This window comes from Artemia franciscana, chromosome 21 (assembly GCF_032884065.1).
Source record: "Artemia franciscana chromosome 21, ASM3288406v1, whole genome shotgun sequence".
NCBI classification, from domain to species: Eukaryota; Metazoa; Arthropoda; class Branchiopoda; order Anostraca; family Artemiidae; genus Artemia; species Artemia franciscana.
Window position 1 is genome coordinate 27,138,237 of NC_088883.1, and position 15,413 is coordinate 27,153,649.

General features: G+C 33.4%; 1 protein-coding gene across 4 annotated transcripts in view; it reads left to right on the forward strand.

Annotated features, from left to right (window-relative positions):
- The window catches only part of LOC136040632 (myosin-VIIa-like), a 204,668-nt gene that overhangs the window by 114,342 nt on the left and 74,913 nt on the right, over positions 1–15,413 (forward strand). For all 4 annotated transcript variants that reach the window (XM_065724911.1, XM_065724910.1, XM_065724912.1 and 1 more), the window contains 6 exons: positions 411–546; positions 5,397–5,641; positions 7,445–7,600; positions 9,944–10,137; positions 13,223–13,397; positions 14,209–14,325. In XM_065724911.1, the coding sequence (XP_065580983.1) occupies positions 411–546; positions 5,397–5,641; positions 7,445–7,600; positions 9,944–10,137; positions 13,223–13,397; positions 14,209–14,325 (1,023 nt within the window). The remainder of the gene's footprint in view (positions 1–410; positions 547–5,396; positions 5,642–7,444; positions 7,601–9,943; positions 10,138–13,222; positions 13,398–14,208; positions 14,326–15,413) is intronic.

A 15,413-nucleotide genomic window follows, 5' to 3' on the forward strand; every position in this document is an offset into this window, starting at 1 on the left:
CATAGAGATCTTTTTCATTTGGGATATATATTATTGTGTAAGTTTCAACTTAACCAATTCCAACATGAAGTTTCATTTTCACTATCATTGGTGATTTAAGTTGAATTTAAGTTAATTTTAAGTATATTCATAATATTAATCGAGTCAGTTTATGAAACTGTATTAGCTAATTTTTTCTTATAACTTCCCAGAAATATAACTGTAATTACTAGGGTTGTAATGAGAGATAGGTTGAGATGGCTTTTGCACGTTGTGCAAATGAAGGATGACATATTATCAATTTTTATGATTGACTAATACATTTTGAGAAATGTTTATGCATAACTCTCTATTATTTCTTGTAGCAAAGTCTGTCATATTTTATTGATATTTTGTGTGTGAATGCTGCTTAATGTCTTAAAATTTTGCAGGGTACTGACCAAACCATGCTTGCTAAGCTTCACAAACAACACGGACGGAACAAGAACTATGTAAAGCCAAGGTCTGATATAAACGCCTCCTTCGGTATGAATCACTTTGCTGGGATAGTTTTCTACGATACAAGAGGTAAATATTAAATTTACTATAGTAAATCAATGTAAAAGAGAATAAGTCCACTTTTGAGCTCTTTAAACCAAGGGCTTAAAGTATATAGATGTAAGAAAACTGTGATAAGGCCAAATCTTCTTTGTGTTATTTTTATTTAGTTTTATTCTCTTTTAATTTAGTAAGTTTTCATTGTTTTCGACATTTTTCGTGGCCTTTTTGACAATTTTTTTCTGACTTATATTTGTTTTTTTTTATGTATTTTTTTACTCTAAAGTGCAAATTCGTCCCACTTGCGCTTGTGATTTTTGTGCTATTTTTCTTAATAAAATCTTATCGTATCGTAAGTGGAGGTTCAAAATCGCCCATCTTGCACATTCGCTCTCCTCTCTTTTAGTAAGTGGAAATTAAAATAAACTAACTTTGGATAAAAAACTACCTAATGAATAAAATGACATTTATTTCCATTTTGCTAAAAATAATTGAACTTGCATGCACAACATGTATTGTCTACGAGGTAAGAAACACTCGTGAATTAACAACACGTCATATTCCAAAGCTTCTTCTATTCTTTGGGATTTGAAGAAAATATGTCTTAAGCTTTATTTTCAGAAAATATTCCTCCCCCCGACCCACTTCTCCATGCTCTCCGAAAAAGTCTAGTCATTTAAGCAAAGGGGCTTAAGGCCCTGTATTCCAAAAACTCATGATTCAACAAAATGTCATATTTAAAGCTTCTTTTATTCTTTCGGATTTAAAGAAAATATGTCTTAAGCTTTATTTTCAGAAAATATTCCCCTCCCCCGACCCACTTCTCCAAGGGGCTTAGGCCCTGTATTCCAAAAACTCATGATTCAACGATATGTCATATTTCAAAGCTGTTTGCTTCTTAAGCTTTAAAAATAATGTGTCTTGTGCTTTATTTTCAGAAAAATTTGCCCGTATTTAACACAGCTCCCCCCACTCTCTGAGAGAGTTCTTAGGGGAGCTTTTTATTCTTCATGGTTTGAAAAGTATCAAAATCTCCCTTATTTCAGAAAAATAGGTAGATCTTAAATCTTTAGGTCTTAAATACATTCTGATAAGATAAAATTCTAATCTAATTAAAAGTAAATCATTAAACGAGTATTAATTTAAATGAATAATCAAGTCATACTGAAAATGCTCGAAAATTACTAAGAACAGGAGAAGGGTTCATTGTAATATTCGTTTGTAATAGTTATATTCATATATGTCTGCAATCTTTCCATTTATCTTTTATTTGTGTTTTATTAGTAGATCTGTTTTTACTATTTTGTATTTCTTGTTTTTCTTTTGTGACACGCCTTCAGCGTGTGACCTAAGTTTTGCTATAGTAAATGAATAAAAGGAAGCTAAGTGAAGTTATGGTGATAAGAAGAAATACAATAATTGGGTTATTTTTAATAGGTTACTTTTCTTTAGGAAAGGAGTGAAACGGTAAAATTGTCCTAAAGAAAACAAGTCAATTGTTTTGTTGTGTTTTTACAGCACACCTCCGCCCCTGAATACGGTCTTGCCCCCTTCCTTACTGATTTTGAAGGACCTCTCAAAGGAAGGCAAAAAATACAAAACCATTTATTTTGTATGGACTAGTTATGTTTAGTACAAATGCACAACCGCGTTACAATACGATTGCTAAAATTGGGAAATTATAAAATTACGTTTCAGACTAGCTCCAAACCAATTGGCTTACTCAAAATTTTTGCTCGATACCAGTTTGGCCCTGGTCGGGCCAACATTAACTTTTCTACACACAATGGCAGAAATAGGTGTTTCTCGGTTTCAGGATCTCTTTTATTACTTAAAAAAACTAGAATTTCAAATTTACTTTCGAATAAAACTTCTCCCGCTGTTTTACGGATTTTGAGTAAGAAAGGAAAAAAGAAGAAGAAAAGAAGGATTTTATGCACACCTGTGACCGTCCTTCTCAGAAAAAACATGAGATCTCGAACTTTCGTAGATGTTTGTTGGGTTCTCTAACATGCTGAATTTTCATGGTATAATTTTCATTAAGGTGCATCCTTTTTCGTGGGTATTTTCCACCTTGACTAAGATTATTAAGATTTTCATGCAAAAAGGACGAAAAAGGCACACATTAGTGCTTCCCATGATAAAGGCAAATTTTCTTGTTGCTCAAGATAGGGGACTGTAAATCTTTTATATGAGTTTTTGGCTACGGGTATACTAATTTGGTTTTCTTTTCGACCGAACACCATTTTTGAGGGTTTTCAGGCTGTTCTTTTTTAATTCCCATAAAACTGTTTTGGTTATAAACTTTTACCAATAGAATTAGCCAAAATAACAGTTACAATTCAGGTAGTAGCAGATGCTGCAACCATGAAAAGGATAATGCTCCAAGTAAACCGAAAACTCAAAAGAACCATGAGACTTGTTTTTATCACAAAAAAGCCAGTGAATAAGTCTTGGCTTTCAAGACGCGTGGCTAATAAAATTGAACTTTTTTTGCTAAAAAGGAAAATTTGCAATTCTAAAAACAGGATTTGCTTATAAATAAAAAAAAAGAAAAGCTCTTCATTATAGGTCTTGATTTTAAATTCAAAATCGTACATCAGAGTTTTTTATAGTGCCTTTAATTTGTAGGCAATGAATTATAGATTATTTTTTGGAACTTGAAAAGTATATAACACAAATATACAAATTAGTTACTTGCTTTTACGTTCTTTCTAAAATTTTCCTTAGAACCCAATTTTTTTTTACTCCAGTTTTGGAATTTTTGCATTAGAGTAGTGCATAAGAAATTTTATGAAACCCAGGTCGTCCTAGAATGAAGGCGAGAAGAGGCCATGCAAAAGGATTTAAATGAAATTGGAACTTCTTAGGAGGGTGAAAGAGGGAAGCTTTGAACAGATTGGGATGGAGGAGGCGGAGTGTGCATAGATCTATTGGCCCAGGTGGCTTGATGCTGTAGTGAGTAGTCAGTAGCAGTAGCAATAGTATATACACTGTATTGTGCATAATTTCTGGGAATTGAAAGGAAATATTCGCCAATAATTTCAGAAGTATCCTTTAGAAATCCCTTCATATGTAATTAGGGTATTCGTAGATGGTGCGATTGTAGCTGCGTGGAGTTATCTTTGAAACTAATTGCTCACCCAGAAAAATGTAAAAAGAGTGTAAATAAAGATTTGTAAAATGTTCCCTTCTCCTCCCCTAGTTTATTCGTAGATGGTGTGATCGCATCTATGTTGAGTCATCTTTGAAACTTGTTGCTCACCCAGAAAAATGTAAAAAGGAGTGTAAAGCAAAATTCTTATAAAATGCTGACTGCTTCTCCCATAGTTTGTCCGTAGATGGTGCGGTAATAGCTATGTGGAGTCGTCTTTGAAACTTATGGCTCACCCAGAAAAATGTAAAAATTAGTGAAAACAAAGTTTTTATAAAATGCTTCCTCCTCATCCCATAGTTTATTTGTAGGTAGTGCGATTGCAGCTATGTGGAGTTGTCTTTGAAACTTATTGCTCACCCAGAAAAATGTAAAAGAGTTTTTATAAATACTCCTTCCTCCTCTCATATTTTATTCGTAGATGGTGCGATCGTAGCTATGCAGAGTCGTCTTTTTTCACCCAGAAAATGTAAAAAGAGTGTAAAATAAAGTTTTTGTAAAATGCTCCCTCCTCCCCCATAGTTTGGTCGTAGATGGTGCGATCGCAGCCATGTGGAGTCGTCTTTGAAACTTATTGCTCACCCAGAAAAATGTAAAAAGGAGTGTGAAGCAAAATTCTTGTGTAAAATAAAGTTTTACAAAGTTTTCCCTCCTCTTACCATAGTTTATTCATAGATAGTGCGATCGTAGCTATGTGGAGTCGTCTTTGAAGCTTATTGCTCACCCATAAAAATGTAAAAAGGAGTGTGAAGCAAAATTCTTGCAAAATTCTCCCTCCTTCTCCCATAGTTTGTCCGTAGTTGGTGTGATCGTACCTATGTGGAGTCATCTTTGAAACTTATTGCTCACCCAGAAAAATATAAAAAGGAGCTTAAAAATTCTTTTATAAGACGCTCCTTCCCCCTCCCAGCTGCTAGCCGATTGCATGTCTCCAGGTAAAGGTGATATCTGCGTTCATGGTAATTAAGAGCCACCTGATATGTACTAATCAATTACTAATACCTTCCGCGCTAATATTGTCTCAGGCTCACATGACAAAGTAATGTCCATGGGAAAATAACCTGAAAATAAAATCCAAACGTCCAAGATTTTGTCTTCCTCTGAAATCTCTAAATATTGAAATTTCCCCCTTAATTTCCTGTAGATTCATATAATAACCTCAGTTTTTTCTGTCGAATAGTAAAGAGCTCAGTGTCATTCCACTGAAGAAAAGTAAAATTTTATTACGGTTTTTCTGACATGCTATGCTGTCTACTAATTTATCTATCTATTTGGAAAATAGAGACAAATTCAGAGCTGTTCCAGATAAAGAAGAGCTGTTTTCCCCTATACTTAAAAAATTACTTTCTGACTGTTCTTACGCTGCCAATCTTAATTAGGCTATTTTATTTATTTACTTATTTTATTTATTTATTTTTATTTATTGCACCTAATTGCACTTCCTGGCTGAAGGGCCAAGAAACGGAGATCAGCACCGCCGGTAGGGACTGTAAAGTCTAATGCCGTATCCTTTACCTTTACCATTCTGCCACTGGCAAACTGCCATTCTAAACTTTTCTTATTTTTGCTTCATTTTTTGAGGGCTTTCAAAAACAAATCAGGATTTTCCACTTGTATTGTACCTCATAGTAAAAATGGCATTACCATTTTATTTGGAGACGTAGAGTTCGTTGCCACTTTAGTGACACTGCCTAGACCGCCACTTTAAATTTTTTTTTTTTTTTAGGGTTTCTGGAGAAAAACAGAGATACATTCAGTGCCGATTTAATGCAGCTAGTCCACGTTTCCAGCAACAAATTTTTGAAGGAGATTTTTGCAAATGATATTTCCATGGGGTCCGAAACCAGAAAACGGGCCCCGACGCTGTCCTCCCAGTTCAAAAAAAGCTTAGATTCGCTTATGCGGACCCTGAGTGCCTGTAATCCCTTTTTTGTCAGATGTGTGAAGCCGAATGAACTGAAAAAACCGAATGTAATTTTTTTTGTTTATTTGAATTTTTCGGCTCTTGTTATTTTTATCTTTTGCCACATGGTATATCGTTCATCACTCATTAGATCTTGGGGCGTTAATTTCAAATATATTTTCAAAATTATTGGGTGTGGGGGTAACTTCGCCCCCACAAAAACAAAAAAAAACAATTTTTTTTGTTTATTTTACTTTTTTGGCGCTTGGTATTTTCCTCTTTTGCCCTCGAAAAGTTTAAACTTGCTTATGCGTTCCCTGGGAACCTGCAATCTCTTTTTTCAGATGTTTCGAAGCTAAAAGATTTAAAAATGGAATATATTATTGTTATTATTGTAATTTGCAAGACTCAAAGTTTGCTTTTTTAGGCTTAATGCACTTTGGCACTGAGCCCTCTAATTTATAGTGCTTAAAATTTTGCTAATTTACTAAAGGGCTAAATTATTAGAGGGCTAAATTAGCCCTCTAACATTGTTTTTCTTTTCTATTTTCTATTGACGTATGAAAACAAAGAAAGGGAATAAAAAATGAAAAGAGAAAAAAAAACAAATAGGTGAAAAAACGAGGATTTTATCAGCCAGTAGCTAAATATGAAAAGCAAGCAAAATATTTCGACAAGGACCTCCGCCAAGTCGTCCTCAGTGCTCGAAAAAACAAAAAAGACAAAAAAGAAAAAGAAACAAAGAAGAAAACAACAGCAAAATCTAACCTTTATAAGTCAACTACACGAGAGGAAGAAAGACACTGACTCGAACAACAAAACCAACTTTAAATCAATGAAAGAGAAGTTACCAATTAGACTGAATAAGTATCCTTTGCCTTGCAACAGATTTCGCCTGTCTACAATTTCGGTTTTCATTAGATGTGCGGACAGGTTGTCTTAAATTAGACTGAGCGGAAGTATTCATAGAGTCTTTTAATATTAAATTATTATAAATTGGGCTTAAGGAAATATCTCCCGTGTCTCACATGTCCCAAATTTCTATTTATATGTTGTTTTTTTTTTATCTCAATTGCTTCTTTAAAAGATTGCGGTAGACCATTTACGGTAGATATTAAAGTTGCCTATTCGAAAAGAACTAAATGGGCAGGATTTTCGTATATATGCTGGGCCAGAGCTGAATCGAAGTTTTCATTTTTATTTTCCAACCTCAGGGACTTATCTATTGAAATTTTGTGTTCATACAATCGTTCCCCTAGTTGTTGATTGGTCCTTCCAATGTAAAATTTTCCACATGAACAGGGGACTAAGTAGACACCACTACCTAGTATAGGGTCCGTTTTATCCTTTCCTGAGTTGAAAAAATGTTCAACTTTTTGTTCAGTTTTGAAAGAAACAGAGAGATTATGTTTTTTTAAAATTTTTCCAAGTTTGTCGCGAGACAAATTATCGAGTTTCGAGACGTATGGTAATGTAGTGAGTTTTTTCTCAATTGCCAGTGTACCTGAATCAAGGGGGACGGGCTTCCTGTTTTCCTGTTTTATCTTTTTCAATCGTCTGTGTATTATATTTTCAATGAGTTTGATTGGGTAGCCATTGCAGAATGGTCTCAGAACGTATTTACCATTTTCTATTGTATTGAGTTAATTATTTGATATCAAATGCACTATATTTAATTTAAAAAATTATATTTAATTTAGATATGTTTAATTATGTTCAATTAGTTCAATCATAAACATAAAGGATTAGATTTAATTGCATTAATTAGATACAATTTTTATGTTTGACTGTATTCAATTATATATATATATATATATTCAATTATACTATATTTAATTACATTCAAAAGTTAATTAAACATTTTTCTATAGGTTTTCGACCGTGAATTATGCTGTAGACAGTTACGATATTCTGGTATGATGGAAACGATACGTATCCGTAGAGCTGGCTATCCAATTCGACACACGTTTAAGGAGTTCGTAGAAAGATACCGTTTTTTGATCAGTGGATGCCCCCCCGCACATAAGGTATGACAGTTACAATTTCTAAGTCCTGGTCCAAGAACCCCCCCCCCCCTCCCCCAGGTTTAAAAAAACCTGGATTTAAATTTTGATTATTTGCTATTTTGTGACTTGATATCATAAGTGAAAACAAAACCTTTCTTCGTCAAACGTTTTTTCATTTTTAAACTTTTACCTTTATATTATATAAATATTTATTTGTTTTATGTGAACTTTTGGTCATTTTTTTAAAACTTCTTTTTATTATACCATTATCTGACAACACTGCACCTCACTTTACCTAATGGGTTATTTTTCTGATGATTCTGGCTTAGCTCCTCTGTTCAGCTGAATGGTTTTCAGCTGGGTGCACAGGACGTGCACCCGTTGGCTAACTATATTTTAGAGCCTTAATTTTGAAATAAATGCATTTTTTCACAAGAATGACGTCACGTACAAGAGCAAAAAAGATACATGATAGCATTACAATGACGTTATGCATTGTATAAATTGTGTTGTATTCAGACAGTATTTTTATTTGTTTAAAATATACCTAGAGGATGACCCAAAAAAGATATCAGGTTAATGGCTTTTTAAGCTTCCTTCAGATGAATACGCCTAAAATTTTTAAATATAAAATTTAAATATCACAAGGGGAGCATCAGGCTCTTGGGAACCACTATTTTAAACTGTCTAGGAAATGTATTGCCGTTTTAATATTCGATTAGTTCAGTTAATTATAAGTAATCATAGTAATTTGCATAATTTGAAAGAATATTTTTTCTCAATAATTTGAGCTGTTTCCCCCGACTGCAAATAATTTCAGAAGATTTGAAATTTATGAAGTAAATAATGACGAAAAAAAAAGAGAAAAGAAAACAGAAAAGAGACAAAAAGAAACACCACCGGTATTTAACCCCCAGAAAATAGCTCCTGAAAAATTCACCCCCTCTGGAAAATACCCCCCCCCCCCCATGGAAAATACCCCCCGGAAAACACCTGAGGAGGTATTTTCTGAGGAGGCTGAGGAGGGGGAGTCTTATCAGCGTCCCGCTCTTTACGCTAAAGTTGGACTCTTTGTCACAGTTCTACTTTTTAAAACAATAAAAAACTTTAGCCTAAAGAGCGGGGCGTTGAGGATGGGACAGCCCCTTTCATATACGGAATAATTTCTGTTCGTTTTAAGTTTTAATGTCGCTCCTTACTTTCAGTTAAAAAACTTGTTTTCTTTTATTTAAATGCCTTTAGAGGTAGTATGACTGAATCGGATTTTTTTTTTAGGAAACGGCTATTCAGGGTAGAATTTTCAAATAAAGACGTAACGCTGCTACATCCAAGGGCTTAATCTGCAACGGGGCATGGGCGCAACTGACCCTCCCGGACCTCTATTTGCCTCCCCCATACCAGATTTTGCCCCCCCCCCCTAGCTGAAATTTAATTTCTTCAATAATCTTGTTAAGACTTAGATAAGCGTGCATAATTCAAGCATCAACAGAAACGGATCAGTTTTCTTTAGCATATATTTACCTTTATAGTACTATAAAGTATATTTATAGTACTTTTATAGTAGTATATAGTTCTTTTATCGTACCAAATGGCTAATTTTTCAGTTTTTACTGTCATTTCCACTTGATTTAGGAAGATTGGCTCCAACTCCCCCCCCCTCCCCATGGGATTTTGAGGAAATTTCGCCACATCTGGAAATTGATAAGCCTTTAAAGTTTCAGCATTAACGTTTAGATCAAAGTTTTAGCATCCTTGAAGACGGTAATCAATTATTCACAATTATTGACAATTGTTTAATTATTACAGTTATAAATAAAAAAATATTTATAATGGATTGTTTCAAATCTATTGCTAATCCAAGAAATTTAGTTGAAACAAAGGTTCAATATCACCAAAGTTTTGAGATGAAATAAGCCCAAGAATGAGAGAAAGCTCAATATATTTAGTTTTTAGTTTAGTTTATTCAATTTCCAATATTTTTAAAAAATTTTACGCATTCAAAAGAAATAACTTTTTACCTAAATGGGAAAATTTGCTAAAAATTTACAACCCGAAAGAATGTTGGCATAAAAATTAAATACATTCACTTCTTTTTTGCTCGTAAAGTTTGTTCTAACTAAGTTTTAAGTTTCTCCCTCCCCCATTGGAATAAATTCTTGCATAGGCATCTAAGACACGTCGATGTAACTGATACTTGAAACCGATACAAAATTGACTCCAGTAACTTATTGCTGATGTGTCCGATAGCACAGCTTTACCAACAAATTCTGTCAAGAAGGGGAATCAAGCGGAGGGGGGGGATCCTAAAATTTTTATATTGGGACGATTTTTTCAAGTGTTATTATAAATAACCTGTTATTTCAGTGTGACTGTCGTGAAGCAACTAAAAAAATATGTGCTGCAATATTTGGAAATGCTGCAGACTATCAACTGGGCCACTCTAAGGTGTTTCTCAAGGACGCTCATGATCTATTTTTAGAACAAGAGAGAGACCGTGTTCTGTCCAAAAAGATTCTGGTACTACAAAAGGCCATTCGAGGCTGGGTTCATAGAAGAAGGTAATTATTTTGTATTAACTTTCATAATGGAAGTTCATTGTTAAGTATACCCTGTATTTAAAAACACACAGTGACAAGGAACCCGCGCGTAATTTTATAATATCTTTCTATTCAGTGACTAATGACATTTATTTCACAGGGCACACTTGAATCACAGGACAATTTATTTCACAGGACACACTTGAAATGTTTATGAAGACAAGTAGACAGCAAAACTTAAACGATGTGTTAAAGAGGTGTATAACAGGGTCGCTCAAGAAATTGCGACCTGACAGAGTATTTTTTAAGAAATCAAAATTTTGGAGATCTTCTCTCACGTAATGAATTTTTTCCCACTCTTTCGAATGGTTCATGCAGGGACTGCGTGACACTCTGTGGTTAGCAACATAAAATTCTGTTTTATCCCAATTGAAACTTTTAGTTATTTTACTGAGAGTGAAACCAATCCTACGAGAAAAATTATCCTACCCCTTGCTTATGTTCACTACCATTGATGACCAAAGACTTCAACTGACATAATTTTATTAATTGGGTTGTGGAGCGTTGAAAAAATGAGTGTTCAAAATCGCATTAATCACGGTTTTCTTGGCGCGAGTTTCTCAGCGGCAAGAAATTTTCAAAAATGAAGGGTCCAAAAGGTCCAAAAATGACGGACCCTCTCATGGAGCAGTTCGAATATGAGAATTCCCTGCCGAGACCAGAATTTAGAAACAAATGTACCTTACCTTACGGAATAGCCAGTAAAAACAGTCCAAGCTGCTTAGGATGCAACAGTAATTCTGCAGCCATGCCTCTTGAGAGGGTGAGCCTGGTAAAAGGTATAAATCAAATAGTTTTGAAGATTATCTTTGCAGGTTAGTACAGGAGAACAATATTAGTGGCACTTGGATAGATAAATAAACTACTTATTTACAAAAATCGCGATCAGAATCCTGAAGGGTGGGGTCAAGCAACAAAAAAGGACCAAAACATAAAAAAGGTTCAAAAAAACATTTGTACACTAAATAATGGAAAAATGTGTAAAATTTAAATTGTCAGTATTAGTAGACCAAATTTATAATCATTATTTGAAACTATCATTTAGTCAGATTCGTCAAAAAAAAAAAAAAAATGACAAATATAATAAGTACAACTAAAACTGAAAAGAATATAAAAATATACACTAATTAAAAGGACATTAAAACGAAGAAAGGAAAGCAAACGTGCGAACATATTCAAATAATAGCAACACAATAACCAACACACAACACAACAATAGCAACATACAAAACAATATTGCAAACAATATTCAAACAAATAGTAACACTTTTGCAAACAATATGAATAGGGAAAATGTTAATTTGTTCTGTAAGGAGACCACATTTTTCTCATGTCTTGGGGTACAGCGGCTAACGGGGGAGAGGGTGGGAATAGGATGAAAAATAGGCTGAGGCGTGCTGTTTCTCAGCCCACCTTATGACGAAGGTTCGTTCCAACAAGGTAGTGCAGGCTTTCCAACTCAAATTTGCTTTCATATTAGCTAAAAAAGGGATTCCGCCTTATGACGAAGGTTCGTTCCAACAAGGTAGTGCAGGCTTTCCAGCTCAAATTTGCTTTCATATTAGCTAAAAAAGGGATTCCGCCTTATGACGAAGGTTCGTTCCAACAAGGTAGTGCAGGCTTTCCAACTCAAATTTGCTTTCATATTAGCTAAAAAACGGATCTTTGAAGATCATAGCAAAGCAGATTCTGCGATGTTGTCCTCTATTCGCGACCCTCAGCTGCCATATGTTGTTTTTGGTGGTATATGTCAAGACAATAGGGGGTCTGAGCACCATTGTTGGACTTAAGGAACTAATTATAGATGACATTAAAGATATGCCCTTTTATGATAGTCAGAGCAGCAAAAACTTTGGGCTATTATTCAAGAAACGCACGAAGCTAAATTTTTTTCATCAAAACTAACAAAATTTTTTTTTATATTTTTGTATTTATGTATACCAGCAGTTGATTTAGGATACTAGCTCTACATTTCTTTCGGGTATTTTTACTTGCATGTGCAAATCTTGAAAAGTTACACTTTAATTTTTGACCAATAATAAAAAACACACAAAAAAACCCTTTGTTTTTGGGTAAAGAATCAATTATACCGAATTTACATATTCTTCTGAAATCATCACATGGAAGAGCTAATATTGCAAGAGAACTCCCTAGTTTCAGAAGTATTGTGCCTTGGGAGACACCTTGTATTTGCACTTAACTGAATTAAATAATTGAATAAACATCATAATTGTCTATTAAGTAAACTAGCTACATTTTCTGCGTAAACTGTCAAACCAATCTTGAGAAGGAGTTTATCAAGAATGCCCCTTAACATATTTTTGAACCAAGAAAAAAGGAAGTCATTAGTTATAAGTATAGTGCCTTGTGAGACACCGTGTACTTAATCTTCTTTAAACAAAAATTAACTGTTAAGCACTTTAAGTGTACTCTTTGTATGATATAGACATTTTCACTTTGAAGTTGCAAAACAGTCCTTAAAAAAGCGATTTTCAATGACACCTTTGACCTAATCTCAGGAATACAATGTCAAAGATTGGTACTTGAGAGTAGTACTTTGTAAGATATCTTACATGAACTAAGAAACATTTTTTCAGAGAAAGAGAAAGAAAGAGAATACTAATTAACATAAATATAAGATGTAAACTGAAATTGACAAAATAGGCCATGTTGCTCACGTGGCCATCTCTAAACTATAAAGAAAAACAATAGCAGATTCTCCAAAATAATACTGAAGAAAGAAACCATCTACCACCTGACACCTGTTTCATAAAAGAATAAAAGGATTATAAACCACAAAAGATAAAAAGATTGTTATAAAAAGATATACCGAAATACTTGTAAACCTCAAGAAGTCCCCCTATCTGGCTCTCAAAGTTAAACCGCAGGGCAGAAACTCCTATACGGACGAGAGAATGCGGTAAAACATAAGTACATACCTTATAGATCTCTACCTGGGTTTTCTAATTAATAAAGATTTCCATACTTTTCAATAACTCTGATCGCTCAAACATATTAAACTGTTTATTGTAATTTTTTCTTGTAGGTTTTTGAAAATGCGGACTGCAGCTGTTATTATTCAGAAAAATTGGCGTGCACACAATCAGAAGCAGAAATACCTTCGCATACGCATCGGTTATATGCGCCTCCAAGCTTTGGTTCGATCACGTGTCCTCTCACAACGATTCCAGGTCATCAGGGCACATGTTGTTAGAATTCAGGTGAATTTTTAAAATGTTTTGGTTATGGCCGATTTGATCATGTCCGCTTAAAATTGTTTCTTAAAAACTTTTAACAAAGTTGTAGTTAAAAACTTTGTCTTGATAGAAAAGCTTTTTTTATCTTTTGTTAGACCAGGGATAAAATTCTTAAGGGCAGATTAAAAGGCCATAGTTAAATCAGCCACTAAAAAAAAATTTATGTTTCCAATAAGATTTTGCTTTCTATAAAATTCAACTTATTAATTTGCAAATTCATTTTTTTTATTTTGCTTTTGTTATATATTTATACTAGTATATGTATGACTGGACTTTAATTCATTAGCATTTTTATATGTACCTCTGTTAATCTTCAACTTTATATTTTAAATGCATTTTTTGTGCATTCCAGATTCTTTTATTTATTAAAATCTGTTTATTCTACAGATTAAAATGGGACAGTCTCATTGTTGCAAACAGTTCTTTTTAGTTTTAGTTTTTTAGATTCTTTTTAGTTTTATGAGAATAATTAGGTAGATTCTATTCAAACCAAATTTTGTTAATGAATTCAGGCATCTCAATTCTATGTATATCATAGAACTAATAGAGGAAATACAAGGCCAAATGCGTAGGGTTTTTAATTCGCCTTTTCATAGTTGAGGGTTTTGTACGGTCAGTACTAATCTAGATTTATCCATAGTCAATGTCTTTTTGGTTTCAATAGTGTATGATTCTATTAATAAAAAAGCAATGCCTCTACATAGTTCATATTTGTGTATTACCTGTATTATCGATACAGTGTTGCCAATTTTCTAATATTATATTTTGATTTTAGGCACGTTGCCGCGGTAAGCTAATTCGGCGCAATATTCAACATCGAATTTGGGCCATTGTGACAATACAGTCGTACGTAAGGCGAATGATTGCAATGAGACATTTCAAACGATTAAAGGTAATTTTGGACTAAGCTAAGACACATTTTTTTTAAAATTGTAAATAAAAACATATTTTTGAAATGTAAAATATTTAAAATGCTAGACTGTCGCACGTAGGGTGGATAATTGCACTGAGACATTTCAAACGATCATAAGTAATTCTGGAATGAGCTAAAAAACGTCTTTTTTTTTTTCAAATTGTAAATAATTTTTTTTAATTTCTTTTAAATTGTAAATAAAAATACTTTTTTAAATGTAGAATATTTTAAAATCCGAGGCAGTCGCACATAGGGCGTAGGATTGCAATGAGAAATTTCAAACGATTAAGCGTAATTCTAGAATGAGCTAATACCCATTTCTTTCAAATTGTAAATAAAAATAATTATTTAAATGTAAAATATTTCAAATGCAGCGCAGTTGCATGTAGGGTGGGTGATTGCACAGACGTTTCAACCGATTTTTTTTAATTGTAAATAAAAATATGTTTTTAAATACAATATATTTTAAATGCAACACAGTCAAACATAAGGTGGATAATGCTGTGAGACTTTCCAAACGATTAAAGACGATTGTGGGATAAACGATTAAACGATTAAGGACTAAGGGATCAAACAATTAAAGACGATTTTGGGATATATTCAATTATTTAATTTTTTATTGTAATAACGCATAGTGTAAGATATCTTTAACTATCTTTGTTAAATTTAATTATCTTCGATAACAAAGATAATTAAACGCGCCTTTATTGTCCATTTTTATTATTATTCTTTTTATATAAATTGGTATTCTTGTTAAAAATGTGATTTGCTGTGGATGAGGCCATACACTGGGTCACGTTACTTGACCACGAGTGGGCCCATCTTCTAAAATAGATATGCCATTATTTAGTTTGCTTTTGATTCTGTTTATTTCAGTGAAGTCAATTCACAGAAACAAAGGGGGATAATGTATTTTCAAAATCTACGGGAGGGAGGGGGTCAGTTGTTTCACTCAGGATGCCAAGTAAAAGCGTGTTCCAGTGAAACTACCCACAAAAAAGTATTTTCCGAAATCTAGAAAAAGCTAAAAATCTAATAATAATAATTCTCTATCTAACTCTAATCTT